The sequence below is a fragment of the Rana temporaria genome, chromosome 6, assembly GCF_905171775.1.
Source record: "Rana temporaria chromosome 6, aRanTem1.1, whole genome shotgun sequence".
Taxonomy (NCBI): domain Eukaryota; kingdom Metazoa; phylum Chordata; class Amphibia; order Anura; family Ranidae; genus Rana; species Rana temporaria.
The window spans coordinates 170,831,807-170,848,406 of NC_053494.1; the positions used below are offsets into that span (position 1 = coordinate 170,831,807).

At 40.9% G+C, this 16,600-nt stretch overlaps 1 protein-coding gene across 1 annotated transcript in view; it reads left to right on the forward strand.

Moving 5' to 3' along the window:
* Nucleotides 1-209: 209 nt before the first annotated feature.
* XIRP2 (xin actin binding repeat containing 2) overlaps nucleotides 210-16,600 on the forward strand; it is a 144,693-nt gene continuing 128,302 nt past the window's right edge. Inside the window, exon 1 of the mRNA XM_040358503.1 lies at nucleotides 210-279. Within this exon, the coding sequence (XP_040214437.1) occupies nucleotides 210-279 (70 nt within the window). The remainder of the gene's footprint in view (nucleotides 280-16,600) is intronic.

Consider the following 16,600-nt stretch of genomic DNA (forward strand, 5'->3'; position numbering starts at 1 on the left):
AAGCAGTATTGTGAGTGCTGAGTCTTTGCAGCTTTATGCGATATAGGTTGATAGAAATATTAGGAGTTTTTGTATTTACCGTAAAATCTTTTTCTTGAAGTCAAGTGGGGAGCACAGGAATATAGCAATTTTTGGATATTGGGTTATACTGCTGCCTTTGATACTGGATAATGTATATAAGGCTAGATGATAAAAAACTGGGTGTAAATATGGTCATTGTTACTAAGAAGGAAAGGGATAATCTGGTGTTCTGGAGGAGAAACGGTAGCACCACCAAAGGTAAACTGTTATCTTAGAAAATGATGGACTGCAACAAGAATGCAGAGAACCAACAATTGATGCCCAAAAGGAAGGAGAAAACAGGTAGAGGAAAATTTTGACTAATAGCAGTTCCAAGTGTATATACCAAGTGTTCAACAAAAAAACAAGACTGTTTTCCGAAGTAAAGACCAAAACCTAGGATACCTAACCCTTGACCTCGGGGAAAGGAGTGTGGGACAAACAAGGCATGACCAAAGACCAACTCATGAACAGTTGGGGGTTGAATAAATTCCCATAACCCTTGACTTTGGTGAAAGGGAGATTCATAAAACAGGCCTCTTAATAGTAATCTGAACGGAGAGAGGGAATAGACTTTCAATGTGTAACAAAGAAGAGTGGAGTACCAAGGCCTTGCAAGCAAGGGGTAAAAATATTCTCACACCTAAATAAAATAAATAGCTAAGGCCCCGTACACACGACCAAACATGTATGCTGAAACTGGTCCGCGGGCCAGTTTCAGCATACATGTTCGGTCGTGTGTAGGCGCGAGCGGGCCGAATTCCAGCAAACATTTGCCCGCCGGGCCTTTTCCCAGCAGACAAATATTCCTGGACGTGTTTTAAAACCGTCCGCTGGAATCCTGCCCGCTCGGACATGTACGGTCGTCAGTACAGACCTACCGTACATGTCCGAGCGCCCGCCGTCCCTCGCATGCGTCGAATGACTTCGACGCATGCGTGGAAGCCTTTAAATGGCAGGCCCGCCCACATCGCCACGTCATCGCCGCGTCATCGTCGCGGCGACGACGCGGACACGCCTCGCGTAGTGTTTACGCGCGGACTTCTGTACGATGGTTAGTACAACCATCGTACAGAAGCCCTCTGGCAGGCATGTACGGTGAAAACGGTCCGACGGACCGCTTTCATCGTACATGTTTGCTCGTTAGTACCCGGCCTTAGTGGGAGTTAATTGTAACACAATAGTTGTATATGGACCTTATTGTAGAATGAGAAGGATCAGAAGGAGGTCTTCCAACCCAAACCAACAGATAGTCACAATACAACCTTCTTAATTAAGTTTGAAAAATCTGTATGATATAGAGAAGAAAGAGGAGCTGTCTTCTGATAAATCGAACTCATAAGGACCGATGGACTAGGGTTGATTTACTAAAGGCAAATAGGCTGCTCTCTTCGCAAGTGAGGCAGCACTTTGAAAAGGAACTCTCCCCAGAGCTTAGTAAATGCGGTAAAATTTTACTTTGGAAAGAATACCCAAAGCAAGGGAAAAAAAACAGCATCTTTGCTTGCAAATGATTGAAAGATGGAAGTCAGCAGAGCTTTGCCTCATTCAATAAGCTCTGGGGAAATACCTTAGCCAAGTGCAGCTTCCATTGTAAAGTGAAAAGCTTATTTTCCTTTAGTACAACATAAATCAACCACATTCCCACCTATAGGAAATATGTACTGTAGACAGATAATAGAGTTGCTGTGTTAGATGCCTTTCCAGAAAAGAAAATCAGTAAGAAATTAAGTTGCACTCATGAATAGAACCTTGACTGTAAAATAGGAAAAACACAGATGCAGGGATCAGGAAGGTCCTCCATGAATATAGCATGGACACTATGAAAATTACCAACACTGTCCAACAAAAACAGGCAGGGACAATAGAAATATTCTATTACCTTTGGAAAAGAGGGTACAGTATAGCACATACTCATGAAATGCATTGGGGTTCAGCTCAAAAGATTGACCCAGGCAGAGAATCAAGAAGACAAACAATTTTTCTATCGCTAAGGAACTTAAATTGGATAATTCTCATCATATCTAGAAAATAAAGTAGAAATAGGATCTGATAGATCAAGAACCTTTTTTGCATATTATTCTGAATACAGCTCAAACCGAGAAGCAGAATAGTACTGTGGGAAAAAGGTAAATGGAGTTCCTATCGATCCAAAAATCCCAGAATGGGAAAATAAGATTGTATCAACTACAGTATACTCAAAAAGTATAGCGGGGTAATAGAAAATGTCAACTAGAACACTGGCGATTTATAGTAAGGGTCTATTATTTATTTCATGACGAGGATGCTAGAAAAACAAGGGGCACGAATGTGGAGGAAATAACTAGTGCTGCTGCAGAATACCCACGGACCCACAGACCCACGGACATCTGCAGGGAGGAAAACCATCGGGCCTTCAGGAAAAAACTTAAGACCCACCTCTTCTGAAGGATCAGGACGTCACTGGATGCAAGCGCCTTGAAGCGATTTAGTTTCCATTTTTAGTGCTTTACAAGTTATTCACTCACTCACTCAGAAGACCAGTTTCAGCAGACATGTTCGGTCGTGTGTACGGCCGACCGGACAATTTTCCGGCGGATCGGACAGTTTTCAGCGGACAAATGTTTCTTAGCATGCTAAGAAACATGTCTGCTGGAAGCCTGTCCGTCGGACATCGTCGGTCGTCTGTACAGACTCACCGGACATGTCCGCTCGGCCCCAAGCCCTCGCATGCGTCAAAGTGATTCGACGCATGCGTGGAAGCATTTACCTTCCAGGGCCGCGCACGTCGCCGCGTCATCGTCGCGGCGACGGCGCGGCACGTCACCGCGTATCGTGTCCGGCCGGATTTCTGTATGATGGTGTGTACAACCATCATACAGAAATCTCCGAGCGGACATGTCCGCTGAAAACAGTCCGGCGGACCGTTTTCAGCGGACTGTCCGGTCGTCTGTACGCCGCCTAAGCGCTAATAGCAAGGAAATGCTAATATCAATATACTCTATTGTAAAAATGGAGTAAGTAAATGGGTAGGTCCTAGGGAACTTGGGAGGACTTTAAGTTATATTTAACCTTTAGTTTACTGAGTATGCAGCTTCATTATCTTTTATTCCTTTTCTTTGTTAAGCTTGTGATGTGACCGTTGGTCCAGGTTTCCCGTTTCAATGTAGCTGCTTTCTCTTTCTGTAAACGAAAAATTGCAACTGTGCTAAAGCCACAAAACTCAATTAGTCTGTCATAAAGTAATCCTTTTCATTCCCTAAGAATGTAATCCTAAATGTACCCTTATAATCTGCTTTATAACCTGTTTCAAATGCACTCTTCATTCCCGAAAACAAGCACTCCTTTAATGATACACAAATGATCATTTTCCCCTGCTAAGTAAACACTAAAGGTGAACGCATGTCAAAGTATTTCTTGTGATCTTGCCTGTATGCCATGCTTGGGATTTATAGAATACTCATCGATGTTTTTGCAAGGACTGGACATATTTTTATAAACCACCCTCATTGATTTGCAAATTTCACATTTTGTTCAAAATTTAGAAGCTAAACCCTCATCTGCATCTCTAACTAATCCTCTTGGCTGCTAAATTATGCCTACTATCCTGCAAAAATCAGTGACACGTGACCATCATGTAACTATTACCAGAAAAGCTAAGACTGTGATTGACAGCCGAGGTTCACTTTGTTCTTTTCAAGAAGCCGGATGGCCACATAGGACTGACTGACAGCCATAATGGGTCTCTCGGGACCAAATGGAGCAAACGTTTTTTCACTGATTAAGCAACATTCAGTTGCATAGTTCACATTTGGTATCAATGTCAACACTGGAAAAAGAAAGGATTTCATAATTTGAGTTTTGCTCTAAACCCAACGTCGTTCAATTGAAATCAATGGAAACACACCAAAACACATGTTGTCAGGAGTTTTTTTGCTTACAATATGCTTTGCAAAGCACAGTGGGGGTTATTTACGAAAGGCAAATCCACTTTGCACTATAAGTGCAAACTACAATTGCAAAGTGCACTTGAAATTGCACTGAAAGTGCACCTGGAAGTGCAGTCACTGTAGATCCAAAGGGGGACATGCAAGGAAAATAAAAAGCAGCTTTTTAGCTTGCACATGATTGGATGATAAAATCAGCAGAGCTTCCCCTCATTTCAGATCTACCCCTCAGATTTACAGAAACTGCACTTTCAAATGCACTTTCAGTGCAATTTCAAGTGCAAATAGTTTGCACTTGTAGTGCAAAGTGGATTTGCCTTTTGTAAATAACCCCCACTGTATTGCAAGCCCATTCACAATATTGTGTATTGATAAGACATGTCAAACCGTGGGGAATATTTACAAAAGGCAAATCCACTTTGCACTACAAGTGCAAAGTGCACTTGAAATTGCACTGAAAGTGCACTTGGAAGTGCAGTCGCTGTAGACTCGAGGGGGACATGCAAGGAAAATAAAAAACAGCATTTTAGCTTGCACATGATTGGATAATAAAATCAGCAGAGCTTCCCCTCATTTCAGATCTTCCCCTCAGATTTACAGCGACTGCACTTCCAAGTGCACTTTCAGTGCAATTTCAAGTGCACTTTGCACTTGTAGTGCAAAGTGGATTTGCCTTTCATAATTAACCCCCTATGTGCATTACCATTATGCAAGTTGGTGCAAGGAGGTGCCATCTTTCTAAAGGACAAAGGACAATATTCTACTGCCGACTGTCACTCCTCACTAATCCTCCGATCCAGGGAGCCAATTCTTAGCATTTACTGGCTGCTAATAAACTTGTTAGAACTTATGGAATCAGTTTTTATAAATATTCGTTTGTTTATTCCTTTTATTCTTAATTTGTACATCCCGATGCACTATAATATAGAACTTTATTGTTCTAGTATAATATATAAGTAAAAAAAACATATAGAAGCTAATGTATGGAATGTTTATAAAGGTTAGTATTGACCAAAAAAAGCGTCTCTCTTTTAATTTGGAATAGTTTAGAGATCTTGGAATGTATCTTTGCTTAATCCAAAAGATAGGTTTGGGATTAATGCCAAGCATTGATGAAATGTCTGACCTATTTAGCCATTCATCCAGAATGTTCATCTGCTCTCAGTGGTCATAGGTGTTCCTGATAGAATCCTAATATACACTATATTGTCAAAAGTATTGGGACACATGCCTTTACATGCACATGAACTTTAATGGCATCCCAGTCTTAGTCCGTAGGGCTCAGTATTGAGTTGGCCCACCCTTTGCAGCTATAACAGCTTCAACTCTTCTGGGAAGGCTGTCCACAAGGTTTAGGAGTGTGTCTATGGGAATGTTTAACTATTCTTCCAGAAGCGCATTTGTGAGGTCAGGCAACGATGTTGGAGGAGAAGGCCTGGCTCGCAGTCTCTGCTCTAATTAATCCCAAAGGTGTTCTATCGAGTTGAGGTCAGGAATCTGAGCAAACCAGTCAAGTTCCTCCACTCCAAACTCGCTCATCCATGTCTTTATGGACCTTGGTTTGTACACTGGTGCGCAGTCATGTTGGAACATGAAGGGGCCATCCCCAAACTGTTCTCACAAAGTTGGGAGCATTAAATTGTCCAAAATGTCTTGGTATGCTGACTCCTTAAGAGTTCCCTTTACTGGAACTAAGGGGCCAAGTCCAACCCATGAAAAACAAACCCCACTCCATAATCCCCCACCACCAAATGATTTGGACCAGTGCACAAAGCAAGGTCCATAAAGACAAGGATGAGCGAGTGGGCGCGATCGCCATCGGCCACGTGTGATCGCGTGCACGAGCGGGAGCATGGGGGTTTGTGTGTGTAAACACACAAATCTCTGTGCTGTCTGAGGAGACAAGACAGATCGTGTCTTTCTACAAAGTAGAAAACACAATATGTCAAATCTCTGAGTTAGTCCCATGCCCCTCACAGTTAGAACACACAAAAGGGTACACATTTTACCCCCTTGATCACCCCCTAGTGTTAACCCCTTCCCTGCCAGTAACATTTACATGTTACTCTATAAATGTCAATGGTCCCAAAAATGTGTCAAAAGTGTCCGACCTGTCCGCTACAATGTCACAATACTGCAAAAAATCGCAGATCACCGCCATTACTAGTAAAAAAATAAAAAAATAAATGAAAAAACGCCATTTAAATGCCATAAATCTTTCTCATAGTTTGTAGACGCTATAACTTTTGCGTAAACCAATCAATATACGCTTATTGCAATTTTTTACCAAAAATATGTAGCAGAATGCATATCGGCCTAAACTGAGGAAACAATTTTTTTTTTAAAGAATTGGGATATTTACTATAGCAAAAAGTAAAAGATTATGGGGCAGATCCACAAAGAAATTACGCCGGCGTATCTATTGATGCACCGGCGTAATTTGAAAATTCCTGCGTCATATCTTTGTTTTGAATCCTCAAAAACAAGATACGATGTCATCTCGGCTTGATCCGACAGGCGTATGTCTTCGTACGCCTTCGGATCTTAGATGCAATTTTTCGGCGGCCGCTAGGTGGCGTTTCCATCGAAATCCGCGTCGAGTATGCAAATTAGCGATTTACGGCAATCCACGAACGTACGTCGGCCCGGCGCATTTTTTCCGTCGTTTGCGTTTGCCTTTTTCCGCCGTATAGTTAAAGCTGCTGTTCTGAGGCATACTCAATGTTAAGTATGGCTGTCCTTCTCGCGTACAATTTTGAATTTTTTGCGTCGTTTGTGTAAGTCGTTCGCGAATAGGCATTTGCGTAGAATGACATCACCGTCGTGAGCATTGGCTGGTTCCGGTTTAATTTCGAGTATGAGCACTGGGATACCCCCAGGGACGGCGCATGCGCAGTTAAAAAAAAACGTTGTTTACGTTGGGTCACGACGTATTAATGTAAAACACGCCCCCATCACTTCCATTTGAATTCCGCGCCCTTACGCCGCAACAGATACACTACGCCGCCGTAACTTACGGCGCGGATTCGTTGTGGATTCAAACCAAACAAAAGTACGTTACAGCGGCGTAGCGTATCTTAGATACGCTGCGCCCGGCTCAGATATATGTGGATCTGGCCCATTGGTTGTTAGTTACGAAAGGCAAATCCACTTTGCACTACCAGTGCAAAGTGCACTTGGAAGTGGAGTCTCTGTAGATCCGAGGGGGACATCCAAGAAAAATAAAAAACAGCATTTTAGCGTGCATATAATTGGATAATAAAATCAGCAGAGCTTCCCCTCATTTCAGATCTACCCCTCAGATTTACAGTGACTGCACTTCCAAGTGCACTTTCAGTGCAATTTCAAGAGCACTTTGCACTTGTAGTTTGCACTTGTAGTGCAAAGTGGATTTGTCTTTCGTAAATAACCCCCAATTGTTTTTTTTTTCAAAATTGTAGCTTTTTTTTTGTTTATTGCGCAAAAAATTCAAACCGCAGAGGTGATCAAATACCACCAAAAGAAAGCTTTATTTGTGGGAAAAAAAAAGAACTTCAATTTTGGTTAGGTACAACAATGCACGACCGCGTAAATTGACAGTTAAAGTGATGCAGTGCCGTATCGCAAACAATGGCCCGGTCATTCGTCAGCCAAATCCTCCAGGGCTGAAGCGGTTAAAAAAAAATCCCCAATGTAAATCTAGAGCCAATTATGACAAATTCTGAGCTACATGAACAAAAAAAATGAAAGAAAAAGAACCCGCCGCCTGCTGAACATAACTGGTCCAATAGAGAGACACTCGCCGAATGGCATGTTCACATGGGGGCGGGGTTGGCAGAGGTGTGTACTGCAGCAACAATTTGATGAAACAATAAAGGAATGAGCATGCAGGCTGTGCTACCGGGATGCATTTCAAGGTTTTATCTTCAGTTTTAAGTAGCGGGTACCTTTAAATAAAGTACATTTTTCAGATTTTTCACTGCTTGATTACTTGCCTACGAAAGTATTCTAAATTGTGACAGGAGGAAAGACCTAAATCTTACAGACTTTGGTACTTTTTATAACTATAAGCAGTGTATTACATGAATGCGGGATATTGCAAACTCACATTTCTCTTTTGGGTGACTTGTTCATTCAACTGTTTATTTGTCGAAAAAGTTTTTTTCATGGCCCGCTAGATTAAAATGTTTTGCAGCTGCCGGAACCCATGACAGCAGTTGGGATCAATGCAGGAGTGAGCTAAGCTTTTCATGGGGTCTAAACAAAAGATTTGTCATAGGGGAGTCCTGGTGCTGAGTTTTATAACATTGGAAGCCTTACCCTTACTGCGTGACTCCAGTAAATTTAGAAACCTGGAACCTGTTCAGCTCAAACAATGTTCCAATTTGCCAGTTCACTTGGCTTGGCAGTCTTAAATAGAACATTGTTTGAACGACACTATAAAACAAATGTGGAAAAGATCCAGTGGAGAGTCAGGAGAACATCATAAATAAACATAATTTGAGTCGCAAATACACTTCAATTTATAAACCTATTATACCCTGTAATGATCCTGCCTCCCAACCAGCTGTGACATGCCGAATCAGATCATCAAAGGATTTTATCAATGGGTACATTTAAGCCAAATATCATTGCTGAATCTCAATTATTAGTACTTGCATTATCATTCTTATAGCATCAAGAGCAAAAAGAATGAGACTGAATGGTAATAATGATGTTACATATTACAGATAACATCTTGCTTAATGCTTGTATTTATCAAATACATTCAAATGGTTATATGCTAATTAATATGGTCTGTTCCTTCCTGCTAGGCTGAACATTTGTTCATTAATGAGGCAGGAGGACACACAAGGAGCCCCGGGCTGAATGCAATGTGCATGCGCTGATCCTGAGCTTTGTAAAATGATCATAATGTTTTATAGAAATTGCTGGTTCTTCTAAGCAGTGCGCTTTGGGAATGTACTATATTGGTAAAGTTTGCTTCAACAATAGGCTTCCCAGAACTAGGCCAAGTGTGGCCATCAGTGTGGTGTATTTGTAGACCCTAGGGTTTTTTGCAATCTTTGTGGCCCTCTTCTAAGCTTGTTTTCACTTATGGCCCCCGTGTCCAGATCCCATTTATACACACCTGGTTTATAAATACAATATTTGCTTAGTAATGCAGTATATAATACCACAATTACATATAAAATTTTACTCTTAAAGTGACCTTTTTACTTAAACACTTGTCGTCATTATACTGCGTAGACATGTGCATTCGTTTTCGTCCGAATGCATTTTCGTCCGAATTTTGGGTATTTTCATTTTAACAAATGAAAACTAACACGCAGAATCTGAAATCCTAAAGATCCAACATAAAAAATGCTTTATTTTCGTTTTCGTTGCTACAACAGTTCGATATAGATAGGAGATTCGACATGACGGTCGAATGTGCCTAACCTTAACTCTATTAGTCCAAGATTATTCTACATAGAGAGAAAAGATTTGACATTATAGAGACAGTGTTGGGGTAGACCATTCGACATGAATGATGAAGATTCAACGAAGCAGAGAAAAAAATACAAACGTTGAATCTGTCAATTGAAGGCTTATGGTGTCTGTCAAATGTTCTAAGAAGATTCGACGGAGCAGCTAAACTGTACGACACCGCAATTGTACATTTTTGGTCAAATGCTCAGCCCATAGGCTATAGAAGAATTTGAATGTTCGTTGACTAGTAATAATAATTTATAAATATAATTATTTACTAGTGTCATACAACATTAGAATTCTTTTATAGCTTGTAGGCGGAACATTCGACTGGAAATGTACGATTGCAGCATCGTACAGTTCAGCTGCTCCTTCTTCTTAGAACATTTGACAGACACCATAAGCCTTCAATTGACAGATTCAACCTTAATTAATTCAGATTTTTTTGGATGAATGCATTTCATAACGAAACAAAATAAAAACAAATTTCGGGAGTAAATAAATTAATACATTTTTCGTACGAAAACGAAATTCCGAAACAAAATATTTCAGTGTGCACATGTCTAATACTGCGGCAGGTTGGCACGGCTGCGCAAATCGCTGTAGGTGTACATTGGCCGCTTTAAGAGCAATAGGAGGCGCACAACGCCGATGAACGTGGTCAGCGGCCACAATGTCACAGAGAGCCGAAACGGGGCTCTGTCAATGTAAGCAAACATCCCCATTCTGACAGGTGAGGAGAGAGTGATCAGCTGTTCCTAGTAATCAGGAACAGCGATCTCTCTCCTCCTCCAGTAAGTCCCATCCCCCCACAGTTAGAAACACCTCCCTAGGGAACACTTAACCCCTTGGTCACCCCTAGTGTTAACCCCTTCCCTGCCAGTGTAATTTTTTACAGTAATCAGTGACTATTCTTAGCTCTGATCACTGAATAAATGTCACTGGTGCCAAAAAAGTGTGAAAAGTGTCCGATCTGTCCGTCGCAATGTCGCAGTCTTGCTAAAAATCGCTGATCACCGCCATTACTAGTAAAAAAAATTATAATAAAAATGTCAACTATATTCCCTATTTTGTAGATGCTATAACTTTTGCACAAACAAAACAATATGCACTTATTGCATTTTTTTTTACCAAAAATATGTAGAGGATTACATATTGACCTAAACTTTTTTTTTGGGGATATTTATTATCGCAAAAAGTAAAAAATATTGTTTTTTTTTTCAAAATTGTCGGTGTTATTTTGTTTATAGCGCAAAAAATAAAAACCCCAGAGGTGATCAAATACCACCAAAAGAAAGCTCTTTGTGGGAAAAAAGGACATACATTTTGTTTGTGTTCAGCGTTGCACCACCGTGCAATTATCAGTTAAAGCAACGCAGTGCCATATCGCAAAAAATAGCCGGTCATTAAGGGGGTGCTCCATTGGGGCACATGTGCGTGCTCGCTCCCGAGCTGCCCTGTCTGCGTCTATTGACACAGAGCAGGTGAATGGCCCCGCCCAAACTCGCTCGGCACAGCAATTGATTGACAGCAGTGGGAGCCTATAAACCTGCTCAGGGAGGAAGGAGACAGCAGCGAGAGCCACTGCTCTCATGCACATCACTTGATTAGATCAGGCTCAGGTAAGCATAAGAGGGGCTGGGGTAGGATTTTTGCAGCACAGAAGGTTTTTCACCTTAATGCATAGATTCTTTAGAACTACTTTAAATAGCTTTGGAGTTGTATGCTGAATCATTTATTGCACTAGCACTTTATGGTAAATGGCTATTGTCAAGCTCGCTCATGTTTTTAACTGGCTGTGTGACTGAATCTGTTGGAAGGCTTTCAGAGTGATCAACGCAGCAGTCTTGAGCTGCTTGGCACAGTGTTGGTCTAAAGATTGAGGAGCAAGTATTTGGCTGTTACTGGACTCTGTGAAATACTTTATCAGTGTGGTAAAAGGTTTGTGAGACTGAGAAATATTTGTTCTGTTGCTGATGTTCGTTTGCAGCAGTGCAGATGGGTATATGAACTAAAGTTTAACTGGAACTAATCTCTTAAGTAAAATGAAGTCATAAGAAATGAGATGCATTGAATCAGTACCTCTAAATGATACATGACTTAATTATAAGGGTATTTGGATATATTCTACCAATGCCACAACTTGTGATTGAGGAGCCCGAAAAGATTTGCTTGTTGAAGTTTGTTCAACTAATCACTTTTAAACTATTTGATAAAAAATAATGTTCTTAAAGAGGAAGTAAACCCTCTTTTTTTTTTTTCAAAACACCCTGCAAGACAAAGGTATAATGAGCTAGTATGCATACTTGCATATTATGAAGTACTTACCTGAGATCGAAGCCCCCGCAGAGGTGCTTGTTTCCCTTCTCCGTCGGCGCCATCTCTCCACGAGTGACTTCCGCATATCGTGGCTCCGACGCTGTGACTGGTCGGAGCCGCAATGACGTAACTCCCTCGCATGTGCGCGGGTGCCGCCACTAATGACACGATCACTAATGACATCAGTGACTTTCTTTTGCAAATATCTCCTAAACCGTGTAGGTTTAGGATATATTTGTTGCACCTACAGGTAAGCCTTAATCTAGGCTTACATGTGGGTTAAAGTGGTCTGTAAGGGTTTACAATCACTTTAAGCATGGAACATACAGTCTTAGCATACACACGAACGTGTTTCTCGTCGAAAACCAGCGAGACGAGGAACACGACGAGGAAATTGAGACTCCCGTCGAGGAAAAAGAGAACTTGTTCTCTTTTTTTCTCGTCGAGTTCCTCGACAGTTTCCTCGATGAAAAACATACACACGACCGTTTTCCTCGGCAAAAAAGCTCTGCCACCAAGTTTCTTGATGGATTCTGTCGAGGAAAACGGTCGTGTGTCACTTAGCAAAAATGCTTCCTATCTAAGTAAATTCAAGGCGGTGCATTCGTTAGGTGCCAACTGACAGATTAATCTGTCATCACGGGCGATGTTTATTATCCCAATAAAAAACAGTGGACACAAAATCAGGGGAACCTGCCATGATTTGTAATCCCAGGACTTGTAAAGTGTTGTGTTATATTGGAGGACAGTCATCAATGTTAACTGACAATTAATGTAAATCTCTGCTTATATCCAGTTGATAGGTTGCTTGCTATGTTGACCAAATATATTCTATTATAGACATATTGTTGTTGATGTGTTAGAAGGTTCTGTAGACAGAGGATCATGCAGAAGCCATGCTGGTTGTCTCAGCTTAGGTATTTCTGGAAATGGAAGGAGACTTTAAACTGGTCCCTGGAATTTGGTGTGAAATCATGCTCTGAATTGGGTGCTGCTGACTGTCAAAGGTCATGTCATATGTTTGGACTTCCCAAGTTAGCTGCTAGTGAAATCCTATCTGCTAAGCCCCTTCCTGAAGTCATTCTTTGTATCTGTTTAGAAATACTTTCATTGCTACGTAGCCACTCGCTCGTTATCCATTAGTTCTGTCTATTTCTGACGCCTACGCATTTGGTGCACAGACCATTTTACAAGCTTCTTTTCTTGTCTTCGGCAGACTAATATTCCTGTAACTTGGAAAATGAATTTTATTTAAAAGTCATCTTTTTTTAATTATAATATTAGGAATACACATAATACAGCCTCGTGTCACAAGGATTCACCATTGACCCTACTATAACAAGCAGAGAGAACACTCACCTGCTTTGTTTGTGTCGCAAATTTGCCGGCTTCGGCAGTGAGGCCTTGCTTCCTTGCTCCCTAAAATGTTTCAGAATGTAAAGCCTCGTACACACGACCGAGGAACTCGACAGGCGAAACACATCGTTTTCCTCGTCGAGTTCCTTGTTAGGCTGTCGAGGAACTCGACAAGGCAAGTTTCTCCATTCCCATCAAGGAAATAGAGAACATGCTCTCTTTTTGGCTCGTCGAGTTTCTCAACAGTTTCCTCGAGGAAAATGTACACACGACCGGTTTCCTTGGCAAAAAAATATCTCCCAGCAAGTTTCTTGCTGGTTTTTGCCGAGAAACTCGGTCGTGTGTACGAGGCCTAAGACTCTAGTTGGAGAGTGTAACCTCGCTCATCCAGCTAGGAAGGGAACAACACATGTCAGCAAATGAGTGTTTAAAGCAGAACTTATTATTTATTTATTACAGGTATTTATATGACGTCAACAATTTTACGCAGCACTTGACATATACAACGGGTAAAATAAGTATTAAACACATATAACTGATAAACTACAGCGCTACTAAATCCAAAATACACCACACAATTAATAAATAAATGTAAAAAGCTGCAGTATGTGAAGAGGGTTACCAACCAAACAACAAAATGTGAAAAATATAAACATATGCGCTAAAAACAACTAATTTATGTGATACCTTACTAAGATCAATCCAATTGTGGTAATAATTCAAAACCCTGAATAGGGGATTAGTCGTGTTGCCACAGTGGGGTGAAGCACACAAAATATATATAGATGAGGAAAAAAATTAGTGTATAAAAATTAATAAATTAATACAAAGCTAATTAATTCAGAGCATCAAATAGTACTCAATTTCAGAATACTGTCCCTATAGAGTACATGGTAAAATATAGGGTTAAACAATGTTGATTAGCAGCAGCGTGAGAGTGTCACTGGATACAACAGCTCTGTGAAACAGGTGCCTTATACTCAGCTTCAAATCACTTCAGTAGCTCCAACGACACAGCCTTGGTCATTAGTGATGGTGCAAAAAACAGGCTTCAGCCCCCCTCCTCAATACACCACAGCAGGTGTGGGACATGTAAGAAAAGGGGAAAACACAATAGTGTAATACAGCCAGACACGACAATACCGCTGCCAATGCAATGCGCCGATCCACTCACGCTCTCCCCGTCTTTGAAACAAGCCACTCAGTAACGAAACGTGTAGAGGTCCTCACTCGGGAACTTCCGACAGATCTCGTACAGCAGACTCCTCCCCCACACGTTGCGTCACTTGCCACATGACTTACTCATGGGTTTACCCAAGGCCTCGTACACACGACCGAGTTTCTCGGCAAAAACCAGCAAGAAATTTGCTGGGAGATATTTTTTTGCCGAGGAAACCGGTCGTGTGTACATTTTCGTCGAGGAAACTGTTGAGAAACTCGACGAGCCAAAAAGAGAGCATGTTCTCTATTTCCTTGATGGGAATGGAGAAACTTGCCTTGTCGAGTTCCTCGACAGCCTAACAAGGAACTCGACGAGGAAAACGATGTGTTTCGCCTGTCGAGTTCTTCGGTCGTGTGTACGAGGCTTTACATTCTGAAACATTTTAGGGAGCAAGGTTTACCCATGATTAAGTCACGTGTCAAGTGACGCAGCGCGTGGGGGAGGAGTCTGCTGTACGAGATCTGTCAGAAGTTCCCGAGTGAGGACCTCTACACTTTTCGTTACTGAGTGGCTTGTTTCAAAGACGGGGAGAGCGTGAGTGGATCGGCGCATAGCATTGGCAGCGGTATTGTCGTGTCTGGCTGTATTACACTATTGTGTTTTCCCCTTTTCTTACATGTCCCACACCTGCTGTGGTGTATTGAGGAGGGGGGCTGAAGCCTGTTTTTTGCACCATCACTAATGACCAAGGCTGTGTCGTTGGAGCTACTGAAGTGATTTGAAGCTGACTATAAGGCACCTGTTTCACAGAGCTGTTGTATCCAGTGACACTCTCACGCTGCTGCTAATCAACATTGTTTAACCCTATATTTTACCATTTACTCTATAGGGGCAGTATTCTGAGATTGAGTACTATTTGATGCTCTGAATTAATTAGCTTTGTATTAATTTATTAATTTTTATACACTAATTATTTTCCTCATCTATATATATTTTGTGTGCTTCACCCCACTGTGGCAACACGACTAATCCCCTATTCAGGGTTTTGAATTATTACCACAATTGGATTGATCTTAGTAAGGTATCACATAAATTAGTTGTTTTTAGCGCATATGTTTATATTTTTCAAGTATTAAACAAGTCACCATTTTTCTACCTGAAAACCGATAGGTAAATATATTTTTAAAGGTGCTATTGACATGAAATGTTCACCACATGTTGGGAGTACAATGGAGAAACTAGTCACATGCATTGCTCATGTGTGATTTTGGCCCATTCTTCCACACAGTCTTCAAATCTTGAAGGTTCCATGGGCCTCTTCTATGAACTCTGATCCTTAGTTTTTTCCATAAATTTTCTGTTGGATTCAAGTCAGGTGATTGGCTAGGCCATTCTAGAAGCTTTATTTTCTTTCTTTAAAACCAATTGAGAGTTTACTTGGCTTTGTGTTTGGGATATGGCTAAAACATCCACCCTCGTTTCATCTTCATTATCCTGGTAGATGGCAGCAGATTTTTATCAAGCATGTCATGGTACATTTTTCCATTCATTCTTCCTTCAATGATATGAAGTTAATTAAGGTTAAAGGAAAATAATATAAAATGTCAGTATATGCGGACAATTTGCTATTATATATCACCAATTCGATAACAAGTTTACCCAATCTTATACATAAATTTAAAAGGTTTGGAGAGGTAAGAACTTTAAAGTTAATTATGATAAGTCCGAGATGCTAAACATATCATTGCCAAAAGAAGTTAAGGAACTTCTTCAAAATAACTTTTCCTTTAAATGGCAGGAATTAGGATTTTTGATTGGTTTCACAATGCGAAATACAAACAATGGGTAACCTTTGAAGAAGATATTATTTCTTTACAACTTAAATCACTCCCATGGATCAAACTCCAGTTTCGACCTGGGAAAAAAGAACTAACACTTTTTGTGACATCAACATTAAACATATGGGATACAGTGATGAAAATGAAATGCCTTTCCACACTGGATGAGCCTATGACCCCATTATTTTCTAACCCCGAATTCCCACCAGCACTAGAAGCTACACATTTTCTTTAATGGAATAGGTCAGAGAGCACAAGGATAGTACAGACCTTAGTGGATGGTAAGATTCCTCGGTTGGCTGAACGAGGACAAAAATGGATGCAATATTGCCAATTATATTAGATCAAGTTTACAAATTTCTCTGATCGATAGACATTAACTACCGTATTTATCGGCGTATAACACGCACAGGCGTATAACATACACCCTAACTTTAAGAGGGAAGTTTCAGGAAAAAAACTTTTCACAGCCCCCTGCGTATAACAGA